General features: G+C 35.2%; 1 protein-coding gene across 1 annotated transcript in view; it reads left to right on the forward strand.

Annotated features, from left to right (window-relative positions):
- The window catches only part of USP53 (ubiquitin specific peptidase 53), a 31,142-nt gene extending 18,571 nt beyond the window's left edge, over positions 1–12,571 (forward strand). The window contains exons 13-15 of the mRNA XM_026081454.1: positions 47–120; positions 7,889–7,994; positions 8,818–12,571. Of these exons, the coding sequence (XP_025937239.1) occupies positions 47–120; positions 7,889–7,994; positions 8,818–9,802 (1,165 nt within the window). The 3' untranslated portion in view covers positions 9,803–12,571. The remainder of the gene's footprint in view (positions 1–46; positions 121–7,888; positions 7,995–8,817) is intronic.
- Positions 12,572–14,310: the final 1,739 nt, after the last annotated feature.

Consider the following 14,310-nt stretch of genomic DNA (forward strand, 5'->3'; position numbering starts at 1 on the left):
TATCGATAATTTAAGCCTTCAAATTGCATGTGTGCTTATTTTACAGCGACCAGAGCTTGTCAACTAAGAAAGCTGAAAATGTGTTACATTCTGTATCCCAGCAGAGCAGAAACTTTTATGGTAAGAACTTTAATCTATATAAAGAACAAGAAATTTTCTTAAAAAAAAAAAAATTTTTTTTAGGTGTATCAAAATTTTAATACTAATGTATTAATATCACACAAGAGATGGACATATTTCTGACTGGCCTTTTATTTTATAATCTTGGTCCATAAATTTATGTCATGATGATATTTCATAAAATCTTAACGTTGCTGCTATTTTTTACAAGCAACAGCCAAATATTTTTGAAGTTAAACAATCTCTATTTAGGTGAATCAGAGCAGAATCTGCATAGAATTGGTGGCTCTTCTGGGCACAGTATTAGTTTTGATGCACATTTTGCGGTAGAGATGTCTTTCTTGCAGACTGCATAGCCTGTGCGTTCTGTCTTTTTAGAATGGTAAAGAAAATCTTTTGGTTTTTTTTTCTCTCTTCACAGTAAATTCCAAATTTTGTTCTTGTTCACATCTTTTTAACCTTTGTGATGAGTTCGACTGATGAATAAAGACAGAAATAAAGATGGTATTGATGTCCCCGCTTGGTGTATTTTGATGGAAATGTGAAGGAGCAGCAGTTCAATAACCACATCATTCTTTTCAGGGGTACTTAAAGCATTCTGTTCCACAAAGCTCCATCACTTATTTGGGGTTTTCTTTCTTTCTTTTAGGGAGAATGTACACTGTAAATGGATTCCTAGCTATCTACTGTGATAGATAGGTTCCCAAACAGAGGTTTTTTTAGTGCTCCACCGTCATGGAAATAAAATTGTGTTACGACAGTAGCAGCAACAGTAGCTCCTACTTCTGCTCTTTGTCATGAATATGCACGGTGGAGGCTTAGCTGTTTTTAGCACCTCCTTTCACACTGCAGCGGCAGTGCTTGGCCCTGGGTTGAGCTACGTAAAAGTGGTCTCCCAAACATCTGTACTACTACATCTAGCACGAAAGTGACAGGTTGGCAATTTTTGTAACACTTTGATATATTGTATTTCAGTATGTAAAATGTAAGTATAGTTTTTAGAGATCTTAGCTGCTTTTCATTTGTCTTTATGAATTAAGCTTTAGGTAATCAGGGTACAATGTTTCTTCCTGCCCCAGAGCAAACTCTGTTGGTGTGCTTTGTTACGCAGTATTTGCTTTTACAACTAATAGAACGGTTTGTCCTTTCTTGTGCATTTTATATACCACCAGCTCCTTGTTAAGTGGCCCAATACTTGCCTACTACTGACTGACTGAGGTTCTCTGTATAAGAACTGGAAACGGTATTGTTCATCATATTAGTGATTTTGGCTGACCCTATCCTGACATAAAGCATTCAGTGTAATTCATTTTCATTGCCCTCTCAGGGCCTTTTCTTTTTAATCCAACACAAATGATTAAATGTAAATCTCCATTTTTGTTGCAAGTGTTCTGCTTTTAGAACACGTTTCTCACTTTCTAATGATGATTTTTAGCAAGAGTGTGTTTTCAGAAACACACCCCTTGCATTCATTCCACTGTGCTTCCCCACAAAAACATTTCTGTGAGGTTTTTTTGGTACATACTAAGAAAGATTTTTAATAATGTCTGGGTAGAGTGTGGTACCATTTCTTTTCTTTTAAGAGATGAAACAGTATCAGGAAGAAACACTTGCAATAAGGAAATTTGCTTCCTTTTCCATATTAATATGTCTGCTAGATTGTTATAAATTTGACAAATGCCTCAGCATATAAATATTACAGGTCAGCAAAAGGCCAGCCAAAATTGCTATCCACTGTTGTTGAAACAATAGAATGGTGCTTGTACAAAGAGTCTCAATAAATATTGGACCACTTCCCCAGGAAGTGCTTGATTTTTATAGATATCATACATCTTTTCAAATAGTGTACAGTATAGCTTTTTCCTAAGACTTTAATTCTGTGGTGTTTTTTTTCCATATTTCTGTTATCTTTTCTGTCCTTATTCCATTTTTTTTGGTTGTAGAAAGAGAACTAATTTGTTGTTTGTTTATTTTTATAACAAACCCCCCCCACCCCAAACCTTTTGAAGTCTGGTGTTTTTTGGAATGCAAAGATCTGTTTTTCCTTGATATTTAATCTGCTATAGTTCTGTACTGTATGGTATTTAGCATATCAATGAAAAAAAAAACATTTAGATAGCAAAAAGAAAAAAAAACCCTAGTGAATACATATTAAGGACTGCCAGAATAAAAAAAAATAGGTAATTTCAAACAATATTTGACCTTAGTAATGAGTATTCTGTGGAGTTTACCGTGTGATGGACTCAATTATAATTAAAAGTTTCACCATGCATCATACATACTTCTTCAAAAATGTGTTGATTCCAAGTGATCCTTAGATTTATCATAAAACATTACCATAATGATTGTCATAAAAGGATGATAAAATCCCATCTATTCAGTAATACCAATTCAGTACTAAGTTCTGAGTAGTTTCATAGCAAAAACATATGTATCATAAATCAAATGTGAAGTTCTCAAGTTTTTGCATATTTTGGAAAGTCATACTTTTAGTGCAAATGACTAATGGGCTTAGTGTATACTGTTACAACTGAAAAGATAGTGAAGAATTTGATCAGCTCACATGTATGTAGGGTTAAAGACTTATTTAGACTCAGTTATTTGGCTGTCTAGAAAGTGTATCAAGGCACCTTTAGGAAGGATGGAAGTAGTCATTTAGGGCTAGCAGCTTGATTACCTTATGCCATATCTCTGCGTAGTATGAACAAGACATGAACTGTTAGGTAAATACCATATAGGTTCCTAGAAAATGGTACTTTAAGAAAGAAATATCCAGACCTCTCCTGAGAGAGAGGAATGGAATATAAGAAATCATTGTTAGCTCCTGACAGGGACTTGAAAAAAAATTTTTTTTTTCTGGCTTTTTCTCTCTCCTTTTCATATGGAAACAATGTTGAACTTCTAGTAGTGCCCATGATTTTTATTACTGTGCTTTAACAGTTCCTGATTTTAATAGAAGCTGAATAAGCTACTGCTCAGTAGCTGAGGAATTGTGTCCTTAACTCACGAAAGTAAGCTTATTGTTGTATTATAAGGATAGTAACATTGGATCATGCAGTGGTTATGCAGATCAAATGACTGCTTCCCTGAGTGGTAATAAACAATAGATTACTGTAGTTCTAGAACAGGTGGCCTGTATGGCCATTTTCTAACTTGTGTGATCAATTTTGGCATGAAAATGTAGATATTAGGCAAGCAAATATGGTATCCTTAATTTATATTAACAAGTAGCTGTTTATGAAGTTTGAGCTTGATGAACCTTGGAGATTAAAATCTTTGTTTATAAAGAGCACATGGCATGAACAGTGCAAGGGCAAGATTTTCCTCCTGTTTAAAAAAAAAGGCAATATAACAAACCTGTCTGTTCAGTGATCTCTAAAAAGGATGTACTCAGAGCCTTAATTTAAAAAATTTTCCCCTGTGGATGGAAAGAAACAAATGTCTTGCATTTGCAAAGCAGTGTTCATAACATTGGAAACCCAGAGGTTTTCCCATTAGTAATTATTCAGCTCAATAGCATGAGACAATTCCAGTTGAATTCTGGAATCTTTCTAAAGCTCTGGTGAATATGTAAAAAAATAAATAAATAAATCCAAATTGCCTTTACTTCTTGGTCTCTTCAAAAACAAACAAACAAAACCCCCCAAACCCATAAACAAACCATAATTCTGAAAAAGAGAGAACTCCATTTTTTCAGGGAGACCTTACATTTACAATCTAATAATTTAAAATAATAGGCAAGAATGCTTATTTCTCTAACAAAATCCAGTTGTTAACCTTTATGGTGCAGCAAATGTATATGACTGTCTTGTTCAAAGAACAGAGTAATTCTTCAAATTTGATTTACTTGACGTATGAAATAGGAACAAAAAATGCCTTTCTGAAGTGTCTTTAGATGATAGATTTACTGTTATTCTAGACAAGCATAGCTAAAGAATAAAGCAAGCAGGCTGATGAGCCTGATCTGCTAAAAGTCACTTCTCAAAAAATCGCATGAAGGATAGGAGGTGAGAAATGGTTTGGTGATGCTTAATCCTGACAAACCAGAGGACAACACAAATCTACCCATGACCCTGCAACCCCTTAAAATAATTCTGGCAGTGTTTACAAGACATGTAGGGATCTGCTTTAATGAAATGATTTAAATTGTGTCAAGAAAACTTCATGTTAATGGGGAGAGCATAGCCTCCCTACACACACCTCTGCTAGTGTTAGCAATGCACAGAAACACAAGTGCAGAAATTTGAATAAATTGTGGAAACAAAACTTATGGCCTTGCCATATGTTAGCTTTCCCCTTGAGAGAGTGTGGAGGAAAACTGCTCTGGATTTGAAGAAGAAAGGAAGCAAAATATTCTCTGCATGCTGTTAAGCTTTGTGAAATGAATTTCTTTGCTCCCTATCTCTTCTGCCCTGTGAATAGGGAGAAGAGTGCGATATAAATTTGGCTGAAACAGGGAGAAAAGAAATATTAGATCTTAGTCCTCAAAGGAAAAGAGGACAATATGTGATGGATAAAAGATTATAACTAATATGGTGGTTTTATAATTTCAGCTTTAGTCAGCTAACCTACAGCTGTTTGAAAAATACTTTATTTGCACCCATTAACAAATAGTCTCAAATCCTTTGCTTTATAGTCCTATAGCTATAGGAAGAAATAGTTGCTAGTTCCTTAGGCACCGATGGTGTTGCCTGGAAAATGTAATAGAGGAATGTAGAAATCAATATTAAGCCAATAGAAATGTAATTGAGAGGGGAGAAGTTTTGTTTTAAAACAAACAAAAAAGCCCCCTAAACTTTCAAGGTTTCCAACTACAGTCAAGTTAGCCCACACAGATCGAAATTTAAAGCACTCTCGCTTTTGTAATTCACTTTGTGAATGTGAGAAGCTTGAAACAAATCGTGCAAAAGTTAAGGTTCAGGTTTTAAAACAAAGACCTGATAAACTTTATAAGAAAGGTGCTGCAGAGATCAGGATGAAAGGAGGCTAATAGTTGATATTCTTTGGTAGCAGTTGCTTTACTTAAACTAACACACACATGCAAGCACACAGAGAAACAGTGGAACTTTGGCTTTTGATTTTGTCCAGATGCTTAAAGCAAAAGAAAATCCATGAATTAATATACAAGAACTGCTTTACCTCTGAATATTGCTCCAGAAGGCGAGGGTTTTTTGTTTTTGTGTTTTCCCTGAATATTCCAGTTTGGACAAGTTGTAATGTGTTTACCTTCTAGGCTAGGACTGCTTTTTTTACCACATTCCCAAAGCCTTGCTCCAAATAGGTTCTTCTGCCCCTTCAATTAAATACAGAAAAATATCTGTGTTCAGGGAGAGAAATTTATTACAGTACCTGTTACATAAGTATTACTTCTTGTTTTCTTACTGGCATTAAAAAAGCGTCAGGCAATCAAAACTGCAGGAAGCATGCAGCTAAAACACAGTAAAAAGGAAATAATCTTTTTTATGTACAGAGGTTGGGCTTTGTAGGATTTTGCAAGTATTTTGTATTCCTAAATGCAATCATTAGAGGAGAGCTTGTCTGTCTTACCTGTTGGCTATAAAACAGCTATTCATCTTTTGAAAATCTCCATTGGCTATTCAGATGTGAAAATATATGTTTATAAACCTTAAAAGGAGGCTGGTTTGTATTTGAGAAACCAAAGTTACCTGTAACTTATTGGTAAGCTTTTTATGATCAGTTGATAAGGATGTCAAGTCTCCAGCTGAACTCGGTGCTAGTCCCCCATATTCACATCTGCAAAGAACCTAGAGCCAAAATTCCCAGCAGAGTCTGTCTCTGGTTTTAACCATGCATGGATCTCATGTCAGCAGAAGAGAAAATAACACATCTATTTTTAAGTTAGCTGGAATTCTGAAGGCACAAACCACCTGGTATCACTGAGCAGCTTTGGTTGAATGCCTGCCAACCTCCCGCGGAAGTAATGGCTCACTAACCTTTGCTGCCTCCTCCTGTCCGATTTATGATACTGCCCCCTGGAAGGTTTGATCCATTCGATTCAGGCTCAGTTCCTGAGGGGTTTGGCTTGGAACGCTTATCACATCGGTCATTTTGTGGAATTAAAGAGCAGTTGTATGGGCAATTTTTTGGTGTGTGTGTGGTGTGTGGGTTTTTTTTTTTTTTTTTGGTAGAAATGCTCTTGTATAAGAAAAATCGATGTATTCAAACTTTGCAAGTTAAAACCTTAACTTCAGACACTGTTAATGGAGAAAATAATGTAACTAATTCCATTCCTTCCAGGTTAGCTACGTGACCCTTGTCAGTGTCATGTGGACTCTTTCAGTAACCATGTTTTCTTATTCATTGTAGAGTTGTGGTATCGTTTACCATGCTGGAATAACAAGACTTTTTGGTTGAAGGAAAGCCTCGTCGAAGGCTTTCTCTCTTGAACTGTAGGCCCTTCTAGCCTTTATAATCTCTTTTCTGTGTCAAAGATGTAGTTGCTTTAGTCCTTTATCAACTAAAGGTTAGAGCAGATATCGTCACTCAAAGTTTTAGTTAATTTTTTTTTGATGTTTTTTCGACATGTATGTTCACATAGCACTTTTTTCCACAACTTTATTCAAACTTGGGAATTAAAACAAAAAAGTGTATTTTACATTGGTAAGATTACATCATTTAGAATAGATCCAAACCATTTGTAGCTTTTGTTGATGAAAGTTTGAGGGCAGTGTATGTAATCCCACTGGAAATTGGCAAAATTAATACCATCTGCTGAACCAGAAATCATTCCACTAGGATTCAGGCGAATATATGCCTCTGTTTGTGACACTAATTTTTGTTGTTCTCAAATAAGCAAAGTAGCTATATAAAGCTAGTCCATGCATTTACAAAATCAGTTTTCTTTTGAAAGGCTTCGAAGCGGGTCACTGATTATAATGGTCCAATCATTGCATCAGGAAGAATTCTAATATCTATCTCTAAACAAACAGACTTCTCGCTTTCTTTTCGCAAACTTTCTTCTCGCTTGCCATGAGAGTTTTATTCTTCATGGTGTCCACATAGATTGCATTATGCTTACTTTATATTTACTGTTAATAATAAGCTGCATAGTTCAGAAATTCTGTATCTTCAGAGAAAGATTCTTTGGTTTTGTCCTTGAATAGAAAGGGCTTGCAGAGCGTGAGTGTAATACGGCAGCCCCAGGCGCTCTTGCATCATGTGTCTAGGGCACAGGCCCGCTGAGAGTGCTCTCTGCTGGCTCAACATCTCTAAGAACAGCACAGTTACTGTAAGAGATATAACAGTTCTTTGGTGTTTTATTTTCAACCTGTTTCAAGGATTGCATAATGCATTTCTTAAAACTAAAGAAGTCCTTACAGTATTCATGCTGTTTCATTAGTATTAAATCATGTAAAATTGGAAGAATTAATATATTTATTTATTTTGTAGTCTAGGATATTTATTTTGTGATTTTGGATATTTAAATAAATGTGCTTTTGTAAAAACCTGCTTTTGAAAAGTGTGCTTTTAATTTGATGCAATGTTAAAAAGATCTTAAATGCATTTACAGGACTTCAAAATTGTTTTCAGGTTACACTTGTGAAATATTGAACATTTCCTCCCAATTATTTTGAATGGTTATAAGATCTAATTTAATGTGGAGGATTTTCTTCAAAATGCTTATTTTAACTATGTCAGATATTGACAAGAATTAAGTGTCCTATGTTGTGGTGCTTTGTTTGTTTGTGTAACTTGGGAGAAATCTCAGAGAAGGAGTTCCTCTTACTTTGGTTTTTTTTTTTTCCAGCCCCAGACTTGAGGAAAGACCAGATAAATTCAGAAGTTAACTATAGACCTCATGTTAATTTCCCAACAGAATTACATTTGCAGATGCCCAGTCCTCCAGTAAAGAGGTAACTAATAATGGTGTTAATTTACTATGTTATATTTTTAAGAATATATTAAATTCTAATATGTGATAGTAATCATTATTAAGTACATCAAAGTAAAAGAATTAAATATTTTGATAGATGATGCCTTTTATGTTTTACATAACTAGTATGGCTAAAAGTTTTCCTTTTGGAAAATGGTTGGAGTTTTGATGCTTAGTCAGTGGAACTAAATAACTTTCTGTAGTTTTAAACCATCTCATCTGAGCAAAGGACCCTAATATTTTTCTGTTTTGCATTTATATGATGTAACAGGTAGTGGTTAGCCAAATTAGTCATTGAAAAGTTTGGCTGGAAAGAGTGAAAACAATAACTTCTGCTTAGAAGCTGCTGTTGTATACCTATGTTTTCTAATTCGAACTGTAAGTGCCCAGTACTTCCTAAAAATCAAGAACTTAAAAGCAAGTTGAACATCCAAAGGTAACATCTAATACTTTTTAAAATGGATATATCAGACTGAGTCCCAGGGATGGGACAAGAATGGAGTTTGTATTTGATGTAGTCCTGAATTTCGAGGGCATTTATCTTTCCTTACAGAAATTGAATCTCTTGAATTGTTCTTTTTTGGGCACCCTAAATTTCAAATGAAAGAAAACTTGAAGTGATTTGATACAACCTCTAGCCAAATGGCTATATGTTAAAGCAGTTCTCTAGTCAACTACAGAATATTTAGACAGTGTTACTACAGCTGTCATTATAAAAGATACTTGAGTTATATGTGCTTTTTAATTTTTTTTAATAGTTTTACAGCTGCTTACCTCAATAACTATGTGTTTTTGTATTTTAGAGCTGAAAGGCCTGAGACTAATAGGAAACTTTTCCCATCATCAACTGTACAGCCAGTTCTTAAAGACCATATTAAGACAGAAAGTAGGAACAAGGCAAATGAACAAAATTCTTCGGAGTGGCTTAATCCAGACAAGTTTGAGAAGATGAATGTGTCGGTATATTGTGCTGATAGTGTACCTCACCCTTATACAGAAAACATCTGTGGAAGGAGGCTGATCAGCAATGACTTTCACTCCTCTTCTCAGCTGCAGCCTCATCCCGCAAGAACTTTTGGGCCGAAGCTCAGCTTGTCGCCTTTGGTGCCCCAGAACCTGTTGGAACTGCCTGCGGTGCTGCCCCCTCCTGGTGAGCACCCTGGGCACCCGCTCCGAAGGGTAGATGTGCATTGGGTGCCCGAAGCAGTTTACCAGAATCTTCCTCCCCCTTTACCTCCAAAGAAATATCCTCTGAATATTTCACCAGGATCAGAAAATAACTCAACAGCAGATGTAAAATTGACAGAAGTCTTGCAAAATAATCTTGGAAAGCAAACAGGTACACCTTTAAAATTTGCCGCAGAAACAAATGTATTTACAAACGAACAAAGGTTTAAAGAGCCATTTCAAGGGAATGAGCTGTTTGTTCATAAAACAGATTCTCCACCTAGTTTATCAGTTAATGACTTTTGGACTGTGTCTGAAAACTTTCTAAAGAAAGGATCTTGTCATGCGGGACCAAGTGCTAGCTATGCAGATGCAAATGACAGTGTATCTCTAACGACTTACTTTTCAGTAGACAGTTGTATGACTGACACATATAGGATGAAATATCATCAGCGACCCAAGCTGTATTTTACAGACAGTGGAGGCTTTCACAAAGAAAAGCATCCACCATCAACTGGAGCAGAACTGAGTGCTACCTACCATGCTACTCTTGGGCCCGGTCATCCCACATCTGAGCAAAGATACAAGGCAAATGTAGAAGGCATACACTGCAGTAGATAGATTAAAAACAATCTGGATCTGACTGTTGCATTTCATATAGTCTATATATGGACAGGAACCTTGAATCTGCATAAGCAAGGTACAGGCACCTTGGTACCTACTTAGGAGTTATGACTGTTTCAATGAATATGCAAGTAGAAGAGAACAGAGGAGAAGAGGTGCTAAGCTTCTGGTTCTTTGATTTGTTACTCTGGTTGCCTTAATGTTTACCTCCATTATTTGGCTTTGTCTTTTACAATTTATATTGTAAATGGTCCCTTTGGGTTATATGTATCTTATGGCATTGGGATCAACTAGATGTTACTAATTTTTAAAGAGGATTTAAATATTTGCAGTTTAAAGAGTGTTCCATCAGACTGTGGACACTAAACATTACCTGCAAATGCTTAGACTAACAAAAAGGATAAGCATACTACCATATATGATGCAGTAAATATAGTTATAACAGAGCAGTATTTTTCCTGGTAGGCAACAGGAGCTGTTACTCATTTTTTCAACTGACTTCTGTGAGAGTCTGTGCTTTCATGAACCTTTAAGTGTCTTTAATACTAGTTTACCCAGAGGATTTATAACTTGGTATTTAAAAAGCCTTAATAATAATTCTTTTAGAACTGTTCTGGTTTGCAAGTGTTAGGTAAGATTTTAAAGGGAATTCAAATAAATCACAGTAGTAGACTATCCTATTAATATACCTGTGTTTGTATACATTTTTAAACATACATTTATCAGATTTGTTCACCCTATAAGATATCTACTTTAACTTACTAAAACTCAATTTAACCACAAGTTGATGTGGCAGAATAGGATGCTAATTTTAAAATATGGAAGTATCATGCAACTGTCAAAGACGCATTTTGTAAGGTCTTAGGTATATAATTACTCTTCGGTTCAGACTGATTCTCTAGTTGCATGCAAAGTCAACATTGCTTATTTATTAAACTTCATATCTTTTTTCAGCTTGACATCTTGAGCTAAGTTTAAGGGATCAGACATTCTGATTTTACTGACATAAACCTTTTTCCCCTTCAGAGCAGTTCTGCAAATGGTAAATAGCATCTTACTAGATCAGGCTGAACCTGCAGCCGTTCTGACTGCGGTGTCTGAGGTGGCATGAGAAGTAGAGGTTCCTCTCTTTCTCTGCTCTAGCACTCTGCCCTGCAATTTTGGCAGCTCAAGCATTTACCATGCCTTTTGCAAACCTGATTTATTTCACTAATAGGCAAGAAGATTATCTGACTTTTATGTGGTTAGTAAGTTAAATCCGTTCACAGAAATATGTAGTGATTGCTTAGGCCCAGCATGTGGCCCAGAGTGGGGAGGAAGAAAGAAGGGGGAACAGGATTTCACCCTCATGGCAGCTGTGTTTGAAATGACCCACCATGTCTTGTGGTATCAGAGACATAGACAGGCCTAGAATTCTGTTGCAGTGTCTCATACTGTTGAACAATGTACGCTTTAGAAGTAATGTTAGCAAACCCTGACACTATCTGAAAAGGCTGAATTTTGCAATTATTCATATTAGAGTGTTAAATTAAAATTTGGGCGGTGCTGATTACATCTATACATAAATGCCTTTTAGTTATGAAACTAAGGCAAGAAGGTTAATTATGCACGATAAACACTCCTGCTTATGCTTGCACTGTTGGTCAGAAAGGCTTTCATATGTTTATGTATCTTATGAGAGTTTTAGCGCTTCAACCAAATGTTGACAACTGTTTTAGTGTGATTATCCAAGGTATACATTTAAACAGTAGTTTTGGTTACTGTGTTAAGATCAATTTTTTTAACTACTTGTAACTTGTAGCAAAACCGGAACATGATATATGCAACAAACCGGGTATCTCAGATTAATACACTTATTTCTACCTTCTTGCTCAAAATTTCTTGTAGCACTTAAAAAAACAAAAAAACAAACCCCTGGAATTTGTAGTGCAAATAATTCTGCATGTTTTGATATGTTTGCTAGTAAATGGCAACTTAAGAAAATTATCCTTTCGTAAGAACTCAGTTGAATAGAGAAGAAGAATCTTGAATATGTAAGAATTTGGAAGATTCCTAAATATTTTTGGAAGAGATTTGAAAACTTGTTTAAAAAAAAAAAAGAAAAAAAGAAAAAATCTAGTTTATCCACAGCAATGTTACATAGCTTTACTTAACTGGCTATGTATATTATCTTCTAATACTTGTGTAAAAATGAAGATTAGTATTGGAATTTGTAAATAATGTATAATTTGTAAAATGTTTGCAAAAATCCTGTATTTGAAAGACAGTATTTTTATGTATAAACAGCACAGCAACAACTCTGAATGATGAGGTCAGAAGTTATTTTTAAACATGCATAGCAATGTTAATACTTCTGTACAATGAGCAATATGAATGCCTATTACTGATACCAATGATTCTGGTTTCCAGTAAGCACAACTGGTAAACTTACTGATTTTTAAAGTAGCTGCAGTAATTCAGATGTACTTCAGTCTCCTTGCTTTGCTTGAAAAAAATCTTGCTAGACAACTTCTTGTGACCTGTGTTTACCAGGTATTTAATTATAACAGTATATAGACAGCTATTTGAAACACCTTTGTTTTTATATATGACTCTGCACTCCATGTATGTATGTAATATTTGCTAACAAATATGTGATAACTTGTTTTGACTTACCTAGGGTGCCTATTTATTTTTTTTATAAATGTCCCCTTCTGGCTATAGATTTGTATAAGAGCCTAGACAATTTTTGTAACAGTAAATACATTTAACAAGTCTTGTAATTAATATATTTTTCAGTCTTTAGAATTATTTTCTTGCAAAGTTCTGCTTGTTCAAACTATGAGATAAAATTTAAAATATCTGTCTCTTGTGCTTTCTTTGTACTCTTACATTTTTCTAAAAAATCCTCGATTTCTAGAATTATGTTTTGATGCACTGACAGATAATACTGCTAGTAATGATTGAAACTTTTGAAGAGACGGTGGCCCAGTTATCTTATTTGAACAGTAAAATTCAGCTATTCAGCTAAGATGTATTCTTAGCTCTTTGTCGCCTTTACAAAGGAGAAATGGAGCAATATTATAGTGCCTTCCTAATATGTCGTTCCCTTGAGATACACTATAAAAACTTTTGTTGGGGGGAAAAAAACAGAACTACGTATGAGTGATAGCAGTCAGAAATATGAGCATTCTTGTACTTCTTTTTGTAATGACTTCATTTGAAAAACTGTTTTTTCTAAATGTGAGAATGCGATCAATCACAGCTCAGCTTTTTTAGCATTATGCATCAGTGGTTTCATCAGTGTTCCTGACTCCTTTTTCATATGACCCAGTGGTCCTGATCCTAAGTACTAGCAGATCAAGGCATCTCAGCTCTTAGAAAAGGCTTAAACTTATTTCTGAACATACAGGTCTGATAACATGACGACAGAACTCTTCAATTAACAGTGCTTTTCTTTTTAACAATGAAAGAAAAATAAAGGGAAAGAATGAAAGCTCTCTGTAATAAAGCATGCCCACTTTTGCATCCTGAATCCTCTTTAACTTGGTAACAGCCTTTTTTCATGTAATGTGTTAGAGGAGACTGAAACACCCTACTGCTTCAAATTCTCTGTCATCCAGTCACAATTTATTTATTCCTGAAAGCCATATGAATTGTCCTTCTCAGGGTTGGAGAGCAATAGTCACAAGGGAAAAAATATTGAAGACAACTGAACTGCCTTCATCCTTAGCTGAGGACAATCTTCCCTAAAACTTTATCAGGTAAAAGAAAGCTAAGTAAGGACCTGGAGTAAGCTTTTTCTTTTCCCTAGAATGTAAGATATTCCTTTATTCAACATTATTTTGAAAGTCTCAGTATCATTGTTATCTTCTATTATCATTATATGACAACCATATCAATTTTGAAGGGGCATCTGGAAATTGAAGCTTACCCCTGTCTACTTAATAGTCATTTATGAAAGATTAAATGGAAGAGGTGCTTATAACCTGCCAATTTACAGAAGAAGGCCCTTCCCATAAGCACGCTCCTTCACTGTTTATAGCAGAGAAATCAGAACTTGCTTTATTTAAATCACTAAGATATTTGAGGACATTGGGCTACTACTGTTAGATGTTGGCATATTTCAAAAGGCATGGTATCTGCTGAAGCACTCTGTACTCATGTGCTCTGCCGTAAAAAGAGAGAAAGGTAAAACAGAAAACCATAGGGGTAGCAACAAAATCTCATGATTAACTTCTTGCAGGTAAAGCAGTAGGAGTAAGTTTGGTCCATAGAGAAAAAGGTCCAAGTTGTAACTTCAATCTACACAAGAGCCGTTTTTTACTCTCAGCCACTCTACAGTCTGTTTTTCAGTTGATTTTATTCAAATAGCATGTATTTCCATTTACACTTAACAAATCTTTGGACACTAATTGCAAAAGCATAGTCAAGCTGTCTTATATTACCTTAAGGCACAGTTTAGAGCACAGAGAAAAAACAGGATACAGATGCCCCTAAAAACCTAAACAATATCACTTGTGATA

This window comes from Apteryx rowi, unplaced genomic scaffold, assembly GCF_003343035.1.
Source record: "Apteryx rowi isolate R43461 unplaced genomic scaffold, aptRow1 scaffold_55, whole genome shotgun sequence".
NCBI lineage: Eukaryota > Metazoa > Chordata > Aves > Apterygiformes > Apterygidae > Apteryx > Apteryx rowi.